We start from the raw sequence: 12,375 nt of genomic DNA, 5'->3' as shown, positions 1-12,375 counted from the left end.
TTAGCAGCCTTGTTTCTGTCAGTCTACCCCAGGGCAGCTGTGGCTACAGTAGTATAATAATAGTAATGACTAATGCAAAGTCACGGCACTTTCTACATTCAAGGCACTCAAAGCTACACACACGCACACACACACACACACACACACACACACACACACACGCACACACACACACACACACACACACACACACACTCACACTCACCCACATAAAGCTAATGTATCATGATCTGATTGTTCAGGTTGTGATTGTTGCTGTAGTGGGCTCGTACCATTGTGTGGTGTTGCTGTGGTGAATGCTACACTCACTGTTGCTATGACAGCGGTGGATTCCTGTGTGTGAAGTTCAAAGCTGAGCTTCACCTCTATGTATTTTTCTTGAGTGTGAGCGACGTGGCTGAGGCTCAGTCCGGCTGCAGCGCTGCAGAGCCACAGCCTCGTGCACTTAAGCCCACAGGCGGCTTCCTGCTTCCATTCTGAGACTTTCTTCATTCTCTCCCGTCTCTGCGGCCCCCGCCCTTCCGCCCTGTTATATTCTTATATTTTCCGCCTCTGCTTTTTCTCTCTCTTTTGTGTCTGCGCGCTCTCCTCCCACTCGGCCTTTCACTGTACAGTGTGCATGCTTTCAAGTACACTCTCTCCCTTTCTCTACCGCCTTGAAGGAGGAGAACAGGAGAACACCAGGAGAACAGCTGGAGAACAGGGGGAGAACAGGGGGAGAACAGCAGGAGAACAGGGGGAGAACAGGAGGAGAACAGGAGGAGAACAAGAGGAGAACAAGAGGAGAACAAGAGGAGAACAAGAGGAGAACAAGAGGAGAACAAGAGGAGAACAAGAGGAGAACAAGAGGAGAACAAGAGGAGAACAAGAGGAGAACAAGAGGAGAACAGCAGGAGAACAGCGGGAGAACAGGGGGAGAACAAGAGGAAAACAGCAGGAGAACAGCAGGAGAACAGCGGGAGAACAAGAGGAAAACAGCAGGAGAACAGCAGGAGAACAGCGGGAGAACAGCAGGAGAACAAGAGGAAAACAGCAGGAGAACACCTGAGCTGCTTGTTCTTCCTGTGCTGCTTGTTCTCCCTGTGCTACTTGTTCTCCCTCTGCTACTTTTTTCTCCCTCTGCTGCTTGTTCTCCCTCTGCTGCTTGTTCTCCCTGAGCTGCTTGTTCTCCCTCTGCGCTTGTTCTCCCTGTGCTGCTTGTTCGCCCTGTGCCGCTTATTCTCCCTGCGCTGTTTACACGCTGTTAACACGCTGTTTACAAACTGTTTACATGCTGTTTACACGCTGTTAACACGCTGTTAACACGCTGTTTACACGCTGTTTACAAACTGTTTACACGCTGTTGACACGCTGTTTACAAACTGTTTACACGCTGTTAACACGCTGTTTACACGCTGTTAACACGCTGTTTACACGCTGTTAACACGCTGTTAACACGCTGTTAACACGCTGTTTACACGCTGTTTACACGCTGTTTACACGCTGTTTACAAACTGTTTACACGCTGTTAACACGCTGTTTACACGCTGTTTACACACTCTTTACATGCTGTTTACACACTGTTTACACGCTGTTTACGCGCTGTTAACACGGTGTAAACACTGTGCTGCTTGTTCTCCCTGTGCTGCTTGTTCTTCCTGTGCTGCTGTGTGTGCTGGTGCTACCATATCCTCGGAACACGGCAGTGAAAAAGGCGTGGCATGTGGACTGAGTGATGGATTGTAGGTGGAGGCTGTTTGCAGAGCAGAGCCTGGCCGTGCTGCTCTGTTATGGCGGTTTCTATGGTGATAAAACCCAAACACCCATGCCAGACTGGGGCTCAGGGGAAACAGGCGGGGAGTGCAGCCTTAGAGGGGGAGAAGGATTGGGATTTTGTTATTTTATTAAGGTTATCATCATTAGTGAGATAATTGTCAACTAATTTCATCGTAAAATAATTGCAATGTAAGAGATTTATGGCCCCAAAAAAGAAAGAACTACATCAAAATGACACAGGAAACGTGTACATTTGGTGTTTCAGATGTAAAGGTTGGTGTATTCCCGAGGTCACTCGGACTCCGGTCCAGATCCGGATCCCAGTGCTGTCCCGTCCGGACCTCTGACACTTTGGACATTATAAGTCCCTCCTTCACAGAAAACGAGCAGTGCAGTGTGAAAACATAGTGTAAACGGTGTGTAAACGCTGTGTAAACGGCGGGTAAACGGCATGTAAACAGCGTGTAAACAGAGTGTAAACAGAGTGTAGATGGCGTGTAAACAGCATGTAAACAGCGTGTAAACAGAGTGTAAACAGTGTGTAAACAACGTGTTAACAGCCTGTAAACAGCGTGTAAACAGTGTGTAAACAGCATGTAAAGAGTGTGTAAACAGCGTGTTAACAGCGTGTAAACAGTTTGTAAACAGCGTGTAAACAGCGTGTTAACAGCGTGTTAACAGCGTGTAAACAGCGTGTTAACAGCGTGTAAACAGCATGTAAACAGTTTGTAAACAGCGTGTCAACAGCGTGTAAACAGCGTGTTAACAGCGTGTAAACAGCGTGTAAACAGTTTGTAAACAGCGTGTCAACAGCGTGTAAACAGTTTGTAAACAGCGTGTAAACAGCGTGTTAACAGCGTGTAAACAGTTTGTAAACAGCGTGTTAACAGCGTGTAAACAGCGTGTTAACGGCGTGTAAACAGCGTGTTAACGGCATGTTAACAGCGTGTAAACAGCGTGTAAACAGCGTGTTAACAGCGTGTAAACAGCGTGTAAACAGCGTGTAAACGGCGTGTTAACAGCATGTTAACAGCGTGTAAACAGCGTGTAAACAGCGTGTTAACGGCGTGTAAACAGCGTGTTAACGGCATGTAAACAGCGTGTAAACAGCGTGTAAACAGCGTGTAAACGGCGTGTTAACAGCGTGTTAACAGCGTGTAAACAGCGTGTAGACGGCTTGTCCACACATTGTAATTATAACATAATTTTTGTTCCCATGTGAATCTTGCTGCTATTGTCAATTAATTTTGCATTATTTCTTTATTCGCCATCAATTCAACTCTTTTCACTATTATATTAATATGAACGTCCCACACAATATTCCACAAAATACAACATGCGCAGTGTTTGGTGCTCTCTCTCTGTCTCTCGCTCTCTGTTAGTGTGTCGCTCTCTCTGTCTCTCTCTCTCTCTGTCTATCTCTCTGTCTGTCGCTTTCTCTCTGTTAGCTGTTAGTCTGTCTCTCTGTCTCTCTCTCTGTCCGTCTCTCTCTCTCTTTCTCTCTGTTAGTCCGTCTCTCTTTCTCTCTCTCTGTCTCTTTCTCTGTCTGTCTCTCTCTCTCTCTCTCTCTCTCTATGTCTCTCTGTCTCTCTCTGTCTCTGTCTCTTTCTCTTTCTCTCTCTCTCGCTCTCTCTCTGTCTCTTTCTCTCTGTTAGCTGTTAGTCTGTATCTGTCTCTCTGTCTGTCTCTCTCTCTGTCTCTCTGTCTCTTTCTCTCTGTTAGCTGTAAGTCTGTCTCTGTTTCTCTATCTGTCTCTCTCTCTCTCTTTCTCTCTCTTTCTCTCTGTTAGTCTGTCTCTCTCTGTTTCTCTCTCTCTATGTCTCTCTGTCTCTCTCTCCGTCTCTCTCTGTCTCTCTCTCTTTCTCTCTGTTAGCTGTTAGTCTGTCTCTCTGTCTCTCTTTCTCTCTGTTAGTCTGTCTCTCTCTGTCTCTCTCTCTGTTTCTCTCTCTCTATGTCTCTCTGTCTCTCTCTCCGTCTCTCTCTGTCTCTCTCTCTTTCTCTCTGTTAGCCGTTATTCTCTGTGTGTGTGTGTTTGTGTGTGTGTGTGTGTGTGTGTCTCTCTCGCTCTATATATATTTCTCTCTCTGTACCTCTCTCTCTCTGTCTCTCTCTCTGTTAGCTGTTAGTCTGTCTCTCTCTCTCTGTCTCTCTCTCTCTGTCTCTTTCTCTCTGTTAGCTGTTAGTACGTCTCTTTGTCTCTCTCTCTTTCTTTCTCTCTGTCTCTCTCTCTCTCTGTCTCTCTCTCTGTCTCTTCCTCTCTGTTAGTTGTTAGTCTGTCTCTCTGTCTCTCTCTCTGTCTCTCTCTGTCTCTCTCTCTCTTTCTCTCTGTTAGCTGTTAGTCAGACTTCCCTCCTTATTCTCTTGATATTTGGAGCTGTCACGGTCCATCACACTCGAGGGAGCAGCGGCTGCCTCCCGCTTCAGCCTGCACTGCAATGCTAACCGCAAACACGTCTGCACCATGGATGTATTATATTATCTGGATAGGGTACGCCCCCTCTGCCTCTGGCTCCAAATTGAGTAGTGGCCACTTCGCAGAATGCAGCCTTTTGGTCGGACCATTTCAAGAGTTCGGCCTCTAAAATTACCAAACATGCTAAATTGTTTTTAGTCTAAAAATAAAATAGAAGGAATTTCACTCTTCAACTGTTTCTAAAATACTTAAAAAATACATTTTTAACCTTCCGGTGAACGGTGTACGCGCACCGAGCGCGCACGTCACCCTCATGAACGAGCCTCAGGAGAACATGTGACGGAAACTAAACACAAGCAGAAGAAAGAGACGAGACGAGACCAACGATACACGTAAGTTGTTTGTTTGTCATTCCTCACGTTTCACACATTGTTCCATATGAAGTGTAAAACAACAATTACACAGTTAACACAAGTTAACACGAGCTAACACGAGCTAACGTAAGCTAAAGTTTAGCTACACAAAGATGCAACAACACGTCATGATGGCTCGTGCTTCTGCAAATAAATAACTAATTATTTCTCCTACTAAATGTTCTAAGAGACAAGAGGTTAAGCAAAGATCAAGGAAAACTAGAGAAAGAAGGGAAATAAAGTGATGTTTGTATTATGTGCTATAAAAAACTACCAATAATTCAAATATAACCTGCTGAAATGGGTCATATCTTACACATAAATGTAAACGTATGTAAAAGTTTCAGTGCTGTACTTACAGGGGCTGAGACCACATTTGAGGTTTTATTACCCATTTAATAATGACGTGTGCTGTGTTTAAACAGCAAAGCACACGCTTGTTTTCTATAGGAATGTCATGGATTTACTTCCATGGAATATGTAGAGATTTAGCAAACATGTCAGTTATGTTCTAACTTCTAAGGTTTAAACTTATGCATAAGTAAATGACTTTTGGTTCTAGCTTTAAAAATGAATGTGAAAAGAGGAACTTTTGTGTTACAGAGCGAAATGTAAATGTGTCAATAACATATTCCAGCTTTTCTCTGTTAAATGTGCAGAATATATCAATGTTCTAATGAGTATCTTTCTCATCTTCAGTGCTGACCAGTGAGTTTAGTCTGTCTGTGCTGTCCAGAGCTCTACAGGTCACTGCAGGTCACTACAGGTCACTACAGGTCACTGCAGACACAGAGTCATCTCAAGTAAACTCCTGACGACTCCAAAGCAAAGGTATTTTAATAATAACTTCTGCCTCGACTAAAAGTAAACAGTGTAGAATCAGTACTTTGAATTTATAAAATGTCTGTTTTGTTATGACCCAAAAAACTAAATGATAATTGTTCTTCAAAAAAGACACTCCTGTGTCACATGTGTGTAAAGCAGCTTCAGGACAAACATATGAAGTCTATGTTCTATGACTTGTATAATCTAAAGCTGTGACATGTTCTGTTTGTCTCTCAGTCAAACGATGGAGCTGAACGGAGGAGTTACTGAAGTACAGAAGACTGCGTAGCCATGGAAACAAAGTCTTGTTAAATACTGAGATATTCAGTATTTAACGCAATAATGTCACATTCATGTGCATATAACTGATGTAAAAAGAGTGTTTATTTTACCATTATTAGTAGTATTATTTTGTCTTACGCTGTTTTTATTTTATCTTTATCTCTATTTTCCCTCCATTCCTTATTAGGAAATGAGAGGTTTGTCTGTAGGAGTTTTTGTTTATAAGAGTTCTTCTATTAAGATCGATCTATTAAGTGTTTTTTAAACTTCCTATAAGTTTTCTGTCCTTTTCCTCTGTATCTACTGTGTTGCAACAACAAAATTTCCCCATGTGTGACAATAAAGGAATATCTTATTTTATTCAGTTTGTTCTATTTAACTTATACAGGTTGTTTTATCATTGTTAATATTTTTATGTTGCACTGAATCACCAAAGCAAGTTCCACTGTTTGTGAATTCTTTTCTTTGACAATGGCAATAAACCTTTTCTGATTCTAATAATGATGATAATAATAATAATGAACAGTACACAAGGGACTCCCACATTGTAGCTTTAAAACTCATTGGAGCTTTAAAACTCAACTCAAACTGTGGCTAAAATCAATTTATCATTTGTAGTTATAATCAGATTTGCATTTATTGAACAAGTTCATTCATGTTCATTATTCTTATTAAATACATTAATAAACAAATGTGTTTTGTATTTATTAAAGATTGACATGATAAAAAAACGACACAAAAGGAAAAAGTGAATATAATTAAATACTGCTTAACTCAATTATGTAACAGAATCGATGATTATATTTTATACTTCTTCTCATTTGATAAAAAATGCATATTGGTCAAATTATTTTATGTAAATAAATAACTGAAAAGTTAATAACAAAATAAATACCCAAACCAAAAACTACAGAAAATGATGAGGACGTTATTCGACCTCTAAATGTAATTCATTGTCATTAAACCAGACTTTTTATCTTAACACTTCTTTATAATTCTCTTAAATATCAGAGCTTTACAACATGATACATGTATATTTATAGATGGATATATAACAATTCATCATTATACGTTACGTAAACAGAATATTTCAAGCCGAATCATTCCAAAAGTCCGTGTTGACTGTTCTGAGTCTTTCACGCTGCTGTGACGTGCGCGCTCCCGACGCCAAAGCCTCACGGCGATGATGTCACAAAAGTGGGAGGAGATGTACCAGTATTCAGGAAGTAATGCGGAACTAAAAAACTTTTTTGGAACCATGCGCCAATGAGCAGCTCCATAGGCTTCAATGGCGGCCATCTTGGCTTCCGGGGGCTTGGTCTGCACCCGGCACTAGCATTTGTTAACGTGCTCAGGTCTTTGTGCAGTGTAACTGTCTCTTCTCCCTGCCCCTGATTGGCTGAAGTATACAGTACCAGTACTGCACTTCTGCACAGACTTTTAAAGGGTCTCTAGTGGGAGTGGTCTCCTGCTCAGCCCTGGTCTGAGGAACAACAAAGACATGTTTACAGCTGCTGACAGCTGAGTGACCCGTCCGAGCACACCGCTGACCTCTTCTTCAACTTTACCACACTCTTTTACTGATTCAGGAAATGCCCCGTGTACTTTCAGATACATCTACATCTATTTACCAGTGTGACGTGCTGTAGGCGAGCGCTCTCTGAACAGCTCTCTGAACAGCTCTCTCTGAACAGCTCTCTGAACAGCTCTCTCTGAACAGCTCTCTCTGAACAGCTCTCTCTGAACAGCTCTCTCTGAACAGCTCTCTCTGAACAGCTCTCTCTGAACAGCTCTCTGAACAGCTCTCTGAACAGCTCTCTCTGAACAGCTATGTGAACAGCTCTCTCAGGCTCACACACGATTTACACAAGAAAACAGTGTGTGTGCGTGTGTGCGTGTGTGCGTGTGATTAAATGTGTGTGGAAAGTGTCTTCGCTGCACACACACGGATCTGCTTCCTCTCGGCAAGTTTACTTTGGCATGTCTCTCCGTGGGAATCAAGCGAGCCCAACACCCCCCAGGGCCAGGACCAGAGGCAGGACCAGAGGCAGGACCAGAGGCAGGACCAGAGGCAGGACCAGAGGCAGGACCAGAGGCAGGACCAGAGGCAGGACCAGAGCAGGGACACAGCAGACAGAGCTCATGAAGGTTCCCTCCTGGGGCCAGAGGCCGTCAAGGCTGCATCTGTCACAACCTTTGAGCAAAAACACTTTGCTTGGAATTATTATTTTTTGTACAAAGGAGAGAGACAGGAAACAGCCCCGCCTCCAAAAAAGGGACTTTAGAATGAAAGTGGAACCACAGTGATGAACGCATCCAGAGGGTTTTAAGGCTGAAATCTGAACTGCTAAACTAATCCAAGAATCCCAGACATTTCAGAACATGTTATTAAAAAGATTAAAACAAACACAAATAAATCACTCCATGGGACATATGAGACACGGGATGTTTAGTTCCCTGTGGATGACAGTGTTGTGGTGATGTTCACGTAACATATGAACAGTTATTCAGATAACTATAGCATAAAGAACATGCTAACACGTTTACCACAGCATCAGTTTTACCCCAAATCACTCAATCTATTCATCTTCCTCTGCGTCACTTCTAAACAACTCCACAAACTCCATAGGAAGAGCAGCTTCTTCTTCTGCTTCACTTAGAGCCTAGAGCGCCATCATGTGGTTGTCAGTGTGAAATGCAGTTGCAAGTGTGAAAATAAGAAATAATATCACATATAAGTCGCACCCCGGCCAAACTATGAAAAACTGTGCGACTTATAGTCCGGAAAATACGGTAGTGAATTGGATTCAGTGAGAGAGTGGTGTAATGCAGCTTCACTGATCTATGAGCTCCTCACACACCCTGGACACAGCACATGGACTTCCAGAGTGAGATAGTGGACACGGTCTGGACACGGTCAGGACACGGTCAGGACACGGTCAGGAGGACACGGTCAGGACACGGTCAGGAGGACACGTCAGGACACGGTCAGCAGGGCACGGTCTGGACACGATCAGGACATGATCTGGACACGATCAGGACACGGTCGGTCTGGACACGGTCAGGACATGGTCTGGACATGGTCAGGACACCGTCTAGACACGGTCTAGACACGATCAGGACACGGTCAGGACACGATCAGGAGGACACGGTCTGTACGACACGGTCTGTACACGGTCTGGACATGATCAGTACATGGTCTGGACACGGTCAGGACATGGTCTGGACATGGTCAGGACATGGTCTGGACACGGTCTGGACACGGTCAGGACATGGTCAGGAGGACAGGGCCTGGACACGGTCAAGACACGATCAGGAGGACACGGTCTGTACGACACGGTCTGGACATGATCAGGACATGGTCTGGACACGGTCAGGACATGGTCTGGACATGGTCAGGACATGGTCTGGACACGGTCAGGACATGGTCTGGACATGGTCAGGACACGGTCTAGACACGGTCTGGACACGGTCAGGACACGATCAAGACACGGTCAGGACACGGTCAGGACACGATCAGGACACGGTCTGGACATTAAAATAAATCATTGTTCCACTGTTTGGCTCTGAGACTTGGTTGCCCGGTGCTTGGGTCTCGTCTACTACACCAGACAAGAGCAGACGAGGAGCAGACGAAGAGCTCACGACCTCCAAGAAAAAGAAAGCTAAATTGAATAGACAATACCAGGAATTGAATACGGGTTTGCCGCTAAAGGTGAAACTCACGCACAGAGTCCGCTCTGCATAATATGTGGGGTAAAAGCTAACAAGGCGATGAAACCTTCAAAACTGCAGCGGTGAGTGGATCGATGAATATGACATGTTCCAAACATTAGCAGGATCTTGGAGGACACGTCTCCTGGGCCAGCGCTCTCCAGCAGCTGCACGATCACCTGCTTTTACCTTTACAAGAGTTTGAGCTCTACTTCTCGTGCGTGAAAGATCCACAACCCGTTTGTGATTAAACCGGGCGAATCGAGCATGTCTGTGCAACAAGAGGATCGGCTGTTGGAGATTGTAAATGACGGTGGTTTTAAACGTATATTTGAGGAAACAACTCTGCTGACATAACTGTGTGTGTGTGTGTGTGTTTGACCCCTCCTCCACATGTGAGGTCGGAGCTGGGTCACTTTCAGGGTGTGGCTCTCTAAAGACAGAAGGCTGAGGAGGACGACTTTGTGCTTTATGGGGCCCCTTTCTGTGGACATGGGGCCCCTTTCTGTGGACATGGGGCCCCTTTCTGTGGACATGGGGCCCAGCACACGTCCACCCACAGGACCAGGCGGTGGAAGCAGAGGAAAGTCCAAATGTCCTGTAGAATGAGGACAAAGTCAAAGCGTTACATACTCTTTTCTCCAGTGAAAGCGCTTTATGTTCCATATGATGTGTGAGACAAACATTTGCAGTCTTCTAAATGTATAGAGTGAGACAGTTTATGGGCGTCTGACAGTGGAGCTTAAAACACTTCTCTTCATTCAAGTCAAAAATAACCCAGAGCACCCACAGCACAGTGTCCCGCCCAGAGCACCCACAGCACAGTGTCCCGCCCAGAGCACCCACAGCACAGTGTCCCGCCCAGAGCACTCACAGCACCCACAGCACAGTGTCCCGCACAGAGCATCCAAAGTGACACCCACAGCACAGTGTCCTGCCCAGAGCTCCCACAGCACAGTGTCCTGCCCAGAGCTCCCACAGCAGAGTGTCCCGCACAGAGCACCCACAGCACTGTGTCCTGCACAGAGCACCCAAAGTGCTCATGTTTGTCCTCTTGTGTGTCCCAGGTGCCAGAGCCCGTCCCTCTGAAGAAGCCCAAACATGAAGACTTATGCTCCTCACTGCCTGAGCAGCATGACGTCCTCCTGGCCCTGTCCCAGAAGGTGAGATGTCCCGTAACATTAGCCTGTGTTTGCAGCAGGCGCGAGCTTAAATTTAGATTTGGCAGAAACACGAGCCGCTGTCGGCAGAGGGATCACTTACCCAGAGCGCAGTAACTCGATCCCTCTGAGGACCTGAGGTGATCAATATTCTCCAAAGCCTCAGGAGGAAGAGAGCGGCTGAACACTGTGGCTCAGGTGTTAATCAAAGTTTAGATGGGAAAGTTTGAAATATTCCAGAACAGAGAAAGAGCTGGACAGAGGTGGGAAAATCATTGCCCCATCATTTGGGTCCTAATTAAAGGTACACTACTACAGGTTAATGCCATACTGTGGAACAATCCAGCTTAAGCAATGACATATCCATGGAGACAAGCAGAAGTCAAGACACCTTTAATATCATGATTTGAATTATTTAGGATTACAGTTGATTTTGTTTTGTTTTTATTGGAACAATTCATTGTAATCTGTATTAAAATGCGATTACTTGATGCGATTAAATGATGTGGATTCATGCGACAGCAACTAAGTCGCTGCAAGCCTTTTCCTTTCGGTTGTGCTTCTGCTGTGCTTCATTATTCCAAGATGGCGCTGCAGATGGATAACCTCGTGTTACGGTTCGTCTCCTGTTTTGAGGGATCTCTCCCGTTTGTCGGTTTGTTTCTTCATCCACAACGCCTGGTCTTCAGATGTGACAGTGATCTCCAAACACTGCTTTCCTGCTCTGAATCTCTATTCATAAACTGCAAATCATTCTACTCTCCACGTGAGTTGGCCTCATTCATCCTGGCTGCTGTTTACATCCCACTGATCACAAATGTGCAGGAGACGCAGCTCTCACTCCCAAACCAGATTGTGGAGCAGACCTTGCGGGACTTCTTGTGTATTATCCTGGGGGATTTTTACAATAGAAATCTCAGCCATGAACTACCAAAGTACAGACAGTTTATTAAAGTCCCGACTAGAGAGCAGAACACACTGGATCACTGTTTGGATATTACAGACTGGGAGGTTTCTCCGGTACCACAGATGGTTTGGATGAATACACGGACACTGTGACGTCATACATTAGATTCTGTGAGGACAGCATTAAACCAACTCACACCAAAGTCACCATCAACAATGATAAACTCACACCAAAACTGAGGCAGTTGAGGCGTCAGAAGGAGCACACAGGGCCGGAGATAGAGAGCGCTACAAAGAGGCAAAGTATGGATTTAGGTGTCGAGAGCTAGATCTCAGAACAGCAGTTCTCAAACAACGACCCCGCTTCTGTGTGGAGGCAGGGTCCACGCTGCAGACGACCGGAAACTGTCCGAAGAACTCAACACCTCCTGCTTAAGTTTTGAGACAACCACCCCCTCCACCACTGTGGCCACCTCTGCCAACCCAACCCTGATCCCCCCCACCTCTCCACCTCCCCCACCCCTCTCACAGTTCACGAACATGATGTGAGTAGACTATTTCGGAAATTAAACCCCCGAAAAGCTGCTGGACCAGACGGTGTCACTCCAGCCACCTTAAGACACTGTGCAGGCGAGCTGGTCCCTGTCTTCACTGGCATTTTAACACCTCCTGGAGTAATGCCATGTCCCAGCTTCAAGTCGTCCATCATTGTCCCTGTCCCAGAGAAGCCCCGGATTACTGGACTTAATGACTACAGACCTGTGGCACTGACGTCTGTAGTCATGAAGACATTTGTGCGCCTGGTCCTCCCCCACCTAAAGTCCTTCACCTCCCCCCCTGCTGGACCCCCTGCTGTTCGCCTATAGAGCCAACAGGTCTGTGGACGACGCCATCAACCTAACACCAT

At 45.3% G+C, this 12,375-nt stretch overlaps 1 protein-coding gene across 1 annotated transcript in view; it reads left to right on the top strand.

The window, feature by feature from the left end:
- skia (v-ski avian sarcoma viral oncogene homolog a) overlaps window positions 1-12,375 on the top strand; it is a 109,897-nt gene that overhangs the window by 60,839 nt on the left and 36,683 nt on the right. Inside the window, exon 2 of the mRNA XM_072449340.1 lies at window positions 10,470-10,565. Coding sequence (XP_072305441.1) covers window positions 10,470-10,565 — 96 coding nt within the window. The remainder of the gene's footprint in view (window positions 1-10,469; window positions 10,566-12,375) is intronic.

The sequence above is a fragment of the Eucyclogobius newberryi genome, unplaced genomic scaffold, assembly GCF_026437365.1.
Source record: "Eucyclogobius newberryi isolate DKJ021-1_F unplaced genomic scaffold, fEucNew1.0.hap1 SCAF_17, whole genome shotgun sequence".
Lineage (NCBI taxonomy): Eukaryota > Metazoa > Chordata > Actinopteri > Gobiiformes > Gobiidae > Eucyclogobius > Eucyclogobius newberryi.
The sequence above is the reverse complement of the archived record's forward strand: the minus strand, read 5'-3'. Positions and strand labels throughout refer to the sequence as shown.